This window comes from Drosophila biarmipes, chromosome 2L, assembly GCF_025231255.1.
Source record: "Drosophila biarmipes strain raj3 chromosome 2L, RU_DBia_V1.1, whole genome shotgun sequence".
NCBI classification, from domain to species: domain Eukaryota; kingdom Metazoa; phylum Arthropoda; class Insecta; order Diptera; family Drosophilidae; genus Drosophila; species Drosophila biarmipes.
The window spans coordinates 15,584,275-15,594,532 of record NC_066612.1 but is presented as its reverse complement, the minus strand read 5'-3'; the positions used below and the strand labels follow the sequence as shown (position 1 = coordinate 15,594,532).

General features: G+C 37.7%; 2 protein-coding genes across 2 annotated transcripts; both read left to right on the top strand.

Moving 5' to 3' along the window:
• The first annotated feature begins 679 nt into the window (after positions 1–679).
• Positions 680–1,061, top strand: LOC108033582 (uncharacterized). The gene has a single exon (XM_017107927.3). The coding sequence runs from the start codon at positions 728–730 to the stop codon at positions 965–967; it is 240 nt and encodes a 79-aa protein (XP_016963416.3). The 5' UTR covers positions 680–727; the 3' UTR covers positions 968–1,061.
• A 7,350-nt stretch (positions 1,062–8,411) lies between these two features.
• On the top strand, positions 8,412–9,697 carry LOC108033431 (fibrinogen C domain-containing protein 1-like). The gene is made up of 4 exons (XM_017107756.2): positions 8,412–8,451; positions 8,569–8,721; positions 8,777–9,379; positions 9,510–9,697. The coding sequence occupies exons 2-4, from the start codon at positions 8,591–8,593 to the stop codon at positions 9,628–9,630; spliced, it is 855 nt and encodes a 284-aa protein (XP_016963245.1). The 5' UTR covers positions 8,412–8,451; positions 8,569–8,590; the 3' UTR covers positions 9,631–9,697.
• Positions 9,698–10,258: the final 561 nt, after the last annotated feature.

Below are 10,258 nucleotides of genomic sequence, written 5' to 3'. Positions count from 1 at the left end.
TTCACCTGCTACACGGAGGCCAGTGTATAAAAACGAAAAGGTAGGGCGAATAGGTAAAAGGTTGTTAGAAACCATTAAAATACATATTTATTTTCTTTTATCACAGATATAAAGTCCCAAGAAACGAAGGTATTTTAAACCAAATATGAATTTTGTTTTTCCTTAGATAGAAATGCTAACTTGTATAAAATTTTGGTAGGCAATAGGGGGCAAATAATTCTAAAGGTAGCTTACCAAAAGCATTTTCCGCAGTCCCTCTACATTTTCAGTCTCAATTATAATCCCAATTTCAAACGTACACATTCTACTCCTGTTTGGAGGCACGGTTGCATCGATTAATTATGGCTGTCATCATGTAAATTGTGCTAAATTATTATTATCAATGTTGTTGCCCGATGACAAACATTCAATATCGCGAATGTGTCAGGCTCGACTGACAACGAGGATACAGATACACAGGCCGACCCGTTGAAGCGGAGCGGCCAAATTGCAATTGTGATATTGACAATAATGCAATCAAATAATCAATCAATTAATGTCTGCTTGAATTAATGTCGAATATTATGTGCTATCGTCAATGCCATCATTAGCACTAAATTCAATTATGTTGCAGGCATCCTGTGGCCCGCCATGATGATTCATCATTGTTAGGCGACTTTTTCGGTAGGCGTTGAGCAACCCGAGTCCCAGGAGCCCTTGGCCCACACATCACTCTCGGCCTTTTGGAATGCTTCAAAATTTGTGGCTCAAATTGGGGGACCCAGAGAAAAGATATTCCATGGCTGGAGCACCTGGCGTGAAGGACAAGCTGAATCTTATCGTTGGCGGCGACATCTGCGAGGTGTACCGCGATGGCTTCAACTGCGGATCCTTTGGCTTCTGGTGCGGGCTCGTGGGACTAGCCGTATTTGTGCTTTTCCTGGCCTACTTTCATATGAACCGGGATCGAATAGATCCAATGGAATAAGTCCCCTGAATTGGCAAAATACATTTATGGATTATTGTGATAAATAAAAAGTCAGTTTGAGCCACTGTAATAAAGCTTACTAATTAAACAGGAACTATGGTTCATAATATTTTTTTTGGTAATGATAATAATATTGAATTTTATAAATTAAATAACAAATCCCTTGATCTTTCACTCATTCAGTACTTTAACCTTTTTTTCTTTGGTAACACAAGCTGTGATTTTCTCTTGATCACAATCATATTCATAAAAACGCAAAGATTTAAATATATTAACCAATTATTCATTCCTTTTGGCTTACATTTTAAATACATTAAGCTCTTTGACTTGCCTGTCAAATTAAGCCCGTTAATGCCGTCAATCCAAATTGAAATTTTTTGTACCAAGCTTCATTTTTATGAAATTTATTCTTGAATCGTGGTTAAATATGCATGCGCATATTCCTGTGCCTTCTCATTTTTCCCATTGCTTGATGGACCCAAAAAGCGTGCTATATAAATTTCAGCTTCGTCGATGTATTTGAGGGAGTACCGTGCATATACATGCACTCGTATAATGTACACCTCAACTATATTTGATTTATGCATCATTCACGCGCAATTTATCGGAAAAATTACCCAAAAGGTCAGTGCAAAAAAATGGCAGAGAACCCATGGAGAAAGTGCACAGGGGTCAGAAGTGAACGGGGTCTTTATTGGGTAGTTTATAATGCAGTAAAACATAACTGATTTTCAATGTTGTTTACTCGACTTACAAACATTTTGATTTACGTGTGTGCGGCACAGATATATATGTGTGCTTTATATGTATATAAATAAATATATATATCAGTAACAGCACGAGCAACAACACCAAACAACCAACAATAATAAAGAGGCCGACAGGCCGGCAAGCGTAAGCCGATGTGTGTTTATATATTTACTTAACTTTTATGGCCCTGCCTTTGCCACTGTGCAAGCGTATTTGTTTTTAACAAACACGCACAGTCGGGGCCAAATTATAGGGATTTTTTAAAGGTTTCACGGCAAATACATTTTTTGCATAAGGACCCTTATTATTGTGACTTCAGTTGTGGAAGCAAAGAATTTACATAATTTCATGCACAACTGTACAGAGGAAACGCGAATGATGAGCAGGGGGAAAAGCGAAGCCAAAGGAGCGTTGCATAAATATTTGCATATGTCACACGCACAAAGCCAAAAGGGGGCGGTGGGCTGTGATTCGAGGGGAGATTGAGTGATGTCCGCCAGACCCGTCATTTTCCATACTTTTCCGATGTTGTCTTTGCCAGCGATGCGTAAAGACTCAAAAACGCCACTCGCTTTTTGATCGATCAACAAATTACAGCTCTTGAATGAATTTCGCCACCATGTACACCAAATACGATACAATTAAGTAAACAAATTAATAATTAATAAGTAAATTATAAAAGATTGCAAAGTCCACATTTTTTTATCCATAAATATTCAGTATATTTCAGCATTGAGTCCATTTTGATTTGGGTATGCCAACCCTTCCTCTTAAACCATTTAATCATTTCGTAGGGCTCCTGAAAGTTGATCCAGCCTCCATTTCTCTGCTCTCCCTTTCTTTGGTTATTTACCTTGCACTTTCAGTGCACCTACAACCATTCATCGATTGGCCATATTTCTTGTTATTTTATTGCTCCTTTTTGCCGTGTGCGGTTCATCTTTCATACGCACTCGATATTCAGGCAATCCACTGGAAGTGCCATCATCATTCCTTCCATATGCAAAAGCCAAATAACATTTTCGCAATTTCGCCCTGTTCCCCTATTATTCCTGCCTCGGCTTCGCCTTTGGTCGATGCCAGCTTTTGTTAAAGGCTTGTGGTCGCCTCCTGCTGTTGCAGCTTGGACTCGTGCTGCCGCTGTCAAGTTGCCAGGACTTGCGACTTAAGAAGCCGCAGGATATGGTCTAGGTCCTACTCCCACACCCACTGTAACCTACACTAGGAAAACGATTTTTCAAAATGACCAGGAGCTTTGATGATTGAAAGTTCAAATGAATAATTAGTTGTTAAGTAGAAAAACAAGAAAGGATGTTAAGGAAGGTGTACCATTGCATTATTTCTCTGAGCGTTTCTTTGACAGCTATACGTGAGAGTCGTCTGATTTTTATTAAATATATTTCAAAAGTATTTAAAATACAAAAAAATTATTTTTCCAATAGTGTAAGATATGTCAAAAAACACCGAAGCTATAATTTATTTCATAGTACTTTTCCAACAATTTTCCGATCGTTTTTACGGCAGCTATACGATATAGTCGTCAGATTTTTATAAAATTAAATTCGAAATTCAGAAGTAATTAAAATATTTTATTTCCAAGCGTATGTTAAAAAAAACCCCAAAGATAGACATATAGTTTCCCGATCCCTCTGGTTCCGACTTATATAGTTCCAGCCCGATAGCTTTAAAACTGAGAGAATAGCTTGCGTAGAAACGGAAGGATGGCTAGATCGACTCGTCTAGTGATGTTGATCAAGAATATTTATACTTTACTCCTTCACTTCTGTCTGAAAACATAAAGCCCTCTGCAAGGGTATTACAAATATGCATATTCATTTTTGACACTGGCTAAAAATGTTTCCAACAATATGGCTATTTCAAAGAAAGTTGCACTTTAATGTATTTTCTTATTATTTAAAAATATATTTAAGTTAAATCTATATATTAAAAATAAAAGTGTTGATAGACTTTAAATTAAATATTTTAATAAAACTTAACCTTAGTAATTATGACATTTTAAAATATTTTTCTAGGTGTACCCCGTTGCTGTCCTTGCTAATGAAACAAAAACAGACAAGTTAATGTACAGTTGATGTACCATCTAATGGCTCCCCGTGCCACGCCCCCAATACGAATTTTCCCGCCCACCGAGATTTGCATAAAAAGCTTGAGAGCTGACCGTGCTAATTGAGTGAGTAAGCGGTTGCCGGGCTAAAACTTTTCGACATTCTAATGCCATTGTCAAGCAGCATCGCTTCTGCTCAAACTAGTTAACATTTCCGTTTCCCCAGGTTCCATTCCCACTGCCACTCCGATTCCGATTCCTCGGACTCGCAGTCGCCCACTTACCTTGCCGCTTGGTAGTGCGCCAGTGCTCATGAATATGCCTTTTATAAATAATTCAAGCGCATTTAGTGATAGCTCGGCCTAAGCCCTTGCACAGAGTCCCAGTTTCATTTGTGGAGCAAAATTAACAGAGCGCATTGAGTGGCCATTTCAACCGATTTCGTAGACAAAGGACCAGCCCCGAAAGCAAGCCAAATGTCACAGGACTGCCAAGACGGAGATTCGGGGGAGGAAGTCCGAGAAATTGACGGAAGTCAAGACCCCCATTTCCAAATGCAAAACTAGCAAGGGTCGCCCAAAGAGTTTGGTAGTAAGAAGTAAGGGGGAGAGAGATTGAGAACAGCGATTGGAATTTTGGTGTTAGCCATAAAATCTATAGTAACGAATCTTTACAGTTAGTGATATTGACCAAACTTTAAAACTAACTAGAATTTTTAGCTTAATAAACAACGAGTTGTTAATTGGTTTATAACTGAATAAATTGTCACCTTAAGTTTACATCAAATTACTAATTTATACAAGTTAAGGATAATAATAAAAATGGTAATTCTAAAATCAGTAGACCACATTCTTACCCTTCAAAATTAATTTACAGTCTTGTATAAAATTTAAAAATATTTTTTTATAATAAGTATATTTAACCATTTTTCATTTTTGTATTATTATTAATTTGTTTGATATTATTTTTGATAGCACACCTCTGTGCTTTGGTTTGATTCAAATTTTTCGACCCATTCAAAAGCAGCTTGTTCATGTTTCTTGTAATTATTCAAGCATTATTTATAGCAAAAGCAGCTGCTGGTCGCCTCTTCGTCCCCTTACCAGATGATTTTTACCATTTATAAGGCGGGCGGACTTTTGTATAGACTTTCTTTTGAATGGGCCCCCAAAAGTGTTGCCTACTTTGCAGGGCACACAAATTACCAGCTTAAAAGAGCATTAACAACAACTACAGCAACAAGGACGACAAATCCACTCACTGGCTAAACAAAATAACACAATTTACAGTTAATCTAAATTGTTTTGGCTTTTTATTAGCCACACCAGCAGGAGGAAATAAGTTTTTTGTGGCTGCCGCTGCAACTGAACTTGATAAAACTTGAGCGGAGACAGATGGAGATAGAATGGGTGCGAGGAACTTGTGGGTTCGGGGGTGGCCCATGATATAGCAACAGCAGCAGAGACTTTATTATAATTTTCAACTTTTGATTTACTGCAGGGCCACCCCCCGCATTTCCACAAAATGGCAGGCGGAGCACAAAAGCCAAACAAAATGAGGCTAATTTTTATACCCGCACACACAGACACAACAATGAAGACGCAGATAGCGAGTCGCACACAATTGCAAAAGTTTTTTAACATAAGAAAGCAGGAGCAGCGAAAAAACGCACAGACCAGCGAAGATTTCACAAAATTACAACAATAAAAGCGAGCAATAAAATTAACCATTGTAATATGGCCACAAAAAGCCACGGAAAGCAAAACGATTTCGTGGAGTTCAAGTTTCAGCTTTAGCTTGCCAAGTCCTTAAATTATTAAAATTATTCGAAAATTAGTCCTCGATTTCTAAAAATAGTATAAAAAAAAAACCCTAAAAAGCGTTGGTTTTACCTTTTAAAGTCAAACAAATACTATTAAATTTTAAACAGAACTTCTTAACTATTTATATTAAATTAAAGCAGAAAAGTCACTTAAGCCATTTAATTCGATTACCTAGACAATTGCGACCAATTTAATGGTTTTATTGCCGAATAATTCGCAAGGTGGCTTTAAATTAAGCCGCAAAAAGGGGAGGGTAAGTGGGAGACCCCTTCTATCGTAAGGATTGGAATGATATCCGCAGCGCCTCACCAAATGTAGCACGTTCCATAATTGCAAATCAATGAGCTGCCGCCGAGGCATATACAATGGCATCGCTGATTATGACGATGGCATAACGATGATTACGCCAATTGTCCCTCTAAGCTCTACCCACCGCCCTCCCCGATGGCCACGCCCCCTCCATATACGTCTGTGTGTGTATAGCATTTTAATAAATTACGTGACAAACTGCAATACTCTCCCTCGCTAAGCTGTCTTTGACTGCTACACGGAAAAATATATATTTTTTAAGGTACCGTATTAAATTTTCAATATTATTTTATTTTATTTCAGTGACTGTATAATTATTTGTGGTATTATTCCTCAGACATTCGCGATTCAATCATCCCTAACAGGCTAAACTTTTTTTTGTAAAACTTTAATTAATATACAAATTAAATATACTTTGATTTTATAAAAAACATTTTCAGCCATATTTTTGGAACTTTTATTTAAACTTAAATAATTTCATTCGTTATCCAACAATTTGTTTCCTTTTCTCTCAGTGTATCAGCAGCAGGTGGCGCCTCCGAAATTGCTGCGTTCTCGAATTTCCTTAATGTAGGCTCATTAGTTGGAGGGCATTAAAGCGGCATTGTGGCGGGGGAATTCGGCTGCCGAAGGGGGGAAGTATACACAGAATTGCATTAGTTGGTGGGGGCTGCAAGTGCAATTTGCATTTGCCAAACGTCTCCAACATTTGCATCCGACTATCTTGTTGCATGCATCCAGTACTCCGTTCCTTCTCCCCTCCCAAGCGAAATTGGCAAAACGAAATGACAAAGTTTTGCACACAGTTAACAATATTAAATCGGATTTCAAAAGACGGAACCGCCTTTCTTGCTCCGCTCTCAGCTGAAAATTTAATTACATTTTGCCTGTTTTGTGTGTTAACAAACCGTATAATTGGTCCAAAAGTGCGACCTGTCACTGCAGCAAGCCCCCAGCTGAGTCCCAGCAACAGTTGGCCGCATTTGGGAGCCGGATTCGGATTCAGGCTGTGTTTCCGGGTCGGGTTCGGCATGTTTAATGAGTGCCGTGCGAAATTCTGGGACACTTGAGCGCCTTTCAAGAAATTCGAGTTTCCCTAAACAGTGCCCTGAATTTTGAGGATCGCATCTTATTCATATTCAAAAATCTAGTTGAAATGAGGCAAAAGTGTATATATTATGCACTTTTCATCACTTGGGGTTTTTATAAATTATACGACCTTGGTTTTAAAGTAAATTGACTAACTTATTTTTAGATATTTTGTTGTCTTCTTTCAAATATTCTCAAGATAAATCATGGCATTTATTGTTTACCTCAGATGTTATTTCTTTGTATAAAATTTTAATAATCGAAACGAAACTAAAAATACAGTCTGTCAATATTACTTTAAATATTTTTATAATATTATTTTATTTTCACTTTTTATCACAATTACCACAGCAAACGAACCGCCATTTGGCAAAGACTTAAACGTCGTACAGTTAATATTCCGAACAAAAATTCTTAAAAATAACTTTATTATTCTCTCTTGCCCTCTGTTTCGCATCTCTCCTCGCAGCTTTATGAAATTGCACTTCGGCTTCCCTAGAGATACAAAATATCTCGCGAGACACCGCCCTCCCTTGTGCAGTTTTGCATCGCTTTTCGGGGTCGTTTTGGCTTCCATTTAACCCATTCCCTTTGTCATACCCGCACTGGCAGCAAGACGAACTTAATGAAATTTCTGCGGCTACTCAGCGGACCAAGCCAAACAACAGAACGACGCCAGTGGGGTTGGGGAAGTCCCAAGAATATGAACAAGGGTAAAAATCCAAGGCCCAATCGAGCAATGCGGCATAAAAAATGGTGTGCGTGTGCTTTGGTCCAGCTGAAACCAGCCAAATATTGACTTAACCTGACCGAATCAACTATTCGTGCATCGGATGTTTTGATCTTATTATCAAAGTGAATGAAAATCTGAGCTCCGTCGGATGGGGAAATCGATTTGCCCCTTTTGGGTCACTGGTCTACTGGGCTTACATTTTGTTTGTTTTGCACTTGACACACGCCTAAGCCATGCGTGAATCTTTGCCTCTGGTCGAAACCCCAACTTTGAAGGGGAGGACGAGCCATTAATTGATTTTGAGCACACTTCAATGAGCATTCGAGAGTGAAGTGAGTGGTCAAGCGAACGAGCGTCAATGATGAACACTAAGAATGCCCCGGAATGGGTCTGGGATTGAGCTAAGCCTTGATTGAGGATAAGGTTGATACATATATTGAATCTAAACACAAAACCGATTTTTGGTCGAGCATTTGTGTTTTTGTGTGAATTTTGCAAATTTTTAATAAGAAGTGCAGTTTACAATTCCAATCTACGAGGAATCCTCCTATCTGCGACTTCCGATACAATTTTGTGATAAGATAGTCCCATAATATCAGTATTACTATCTCCGCAAATATTTACTCTTACGACTTCTGGAGCTTTAAATGCCTTTAAACTTTTGAAGATGATTTGGACATACAGTCATCGTCAATCAACAGCGAAGCAATAAAAGGTAAATATCTTATCACTACAACCAACAAATTAATACCTTACAGTCTTGAAATGATAAGTATAACAGATAGCAATCACAAAAATTATAAAAAGCCTGATTTTACTACGTTTTTTATAGTCTTCTTCAAACTCCGCGAACGATGCTACTGGGAATACTATTTGCGTTGTTAATTTTAAAGGCTTCGGCCAGCCCAGATGCAAGGCAATTGTGTTCTCTGAGCACGATTTGTTATGATGTTAAATCGATTAAATCACAACTGCGTTCAATAGGGTATGTATTTTACCGAAGATTTTTGACCATTTTTGTTAACTTTTAAAACCACCAGTGTGGAGCAGAAGCGGCAAGCAAATCTTCTGGAAGACGTGAACAACAAACTTGACCCTTTTCTAAACAGAGTGGATCCTGTGCCCTCCAACTGCTATGAAGCTTTGAGGGGCACACAAAACAGTTCCATTCGCACGATCCTTGTGCCGGAGTACAGTGAGAGCCCGTTCGAGGTGGCTTGCGATCAGTACAGAATGGGAGGCGGTTGGACCATTGTTTTGCGCCGAAGGGATGGAAGTGAGAACTTTTACCGCGAATGGAAGGACTACAAGCATGGCTTTGGCAATCTAACCAATGAGTACTTTCTGGGCTTGGACATACTACACGCTATGACATACTATCAGCAGCAACAACTCCTGGTTGTTATGGAAACTGTGCAGGGAAAGCAGGCCTATGAGTTGTACGACAACTTTAGAATTGGATCAGAGAAAAATGATTATACCTTGGAAACATTGGGAACTCCTTCTGGAACCGCAGGCGATTCACTGAAATATCATTTGGGCATGAGGTTTTCCACTAAAGATCGCAAAAACGACTTAGATGAAACGCGGAATTGTGCTCAAGCTTTTACAGGCGCCTGGTGGTACAACGCGTGCCACAACAGGTAAGAAATTTAAATTTAATTTAATTTACTTAATTAATTTTTACAACATAGTTCTTATAAAAACTACACTTTCATTTTTGTATATACTGTCTTTTATCTCTACTTTAAAAACAATTATTGATATTTTTAGCAATTTAGCTGGTCAATATGGGGATAATACGACTGGAAAGGGCCTATGCTGGTCCACATTTAATGGAAAAACAAACTCTCTGAGGCGTGCAACAATGATGATTCGTCCAAAAACAAATTAAAATAAATGTTTCTTAAATGTTTAATGTTAATAATAAAAGAAGAAGTAAATTCTTTTAGTGAGCAATATACACCTTATTTTAATCTGAACTCGACGAACGATATATATTGTCCATATCGTTTATGGGGTCGTAAACATTTCCTTTTACCTCCTACATACTTTCCAAGAAACAATATAATATTAAAAAAATACTTTTTTATAAGTTACTTACTACCTTAACATTTACAATAAATTAAACGTCTACAACCTGTTATTTTTGTATTAATTAATTAAAATTTAAACAAAATTACACTTAATTAGGATTCTTTATATCGAATAAATAATTTTAGATTTGTCGATTTATAGCGTATGTTTGTAATCTGTTAAGCTTCTAGCAATCAAGATGGTAAATATGTTGATAAAAAGAAAATTTAAAAATGTTTTCAAGTGTGCTGTTCAAGGAAAGGTGATGTGTGAAAAACTACCTGATATACTACATATAATAAAATTTTAAATAAATATTAAATGTAATATAGTTTGTGAAACTAATAAATGAAAAAGGAAGGCAATTCCCTGGCATCCTGGGATGTACGAACTGTACAGGGTGCATAAAAGAAATGTTGGTCTGATTTGCGGCATTCCGGAGAGTA

Excerpts from the sequence above, each read along its gene's own strand:
- LOC108033582 (XM_017107927.3), top strand. The coding sequence starts at position 728 with ATGCTTCAAAATTTGTGGCTCAAATTGGGGGACCCAGAGAAAAGATAT.
- LOC108033431 (XM_017107756.2), top strand. The coding sequence starts at position 8,591 with ATGCTACTGGGAATACTATTTGCGTTGTTAATTTTAAAGGCTTCGGCC. Across the intron at positions 8,722-8,776 it reads TCACAACTGCGTTCAATAGG|TGTGGAGCAGAAGCGGCAAG; the intron begins GTATGTATTTTA and ends TAAAACCACCAG. Across the intron at positions 9,380-9,509 it reads TACAACGCGTGCCACAACAG|CAATTTAGCTGGTCAATATG; the intron begins GTAAGAAATTTA and ends TGATATTTTTAG.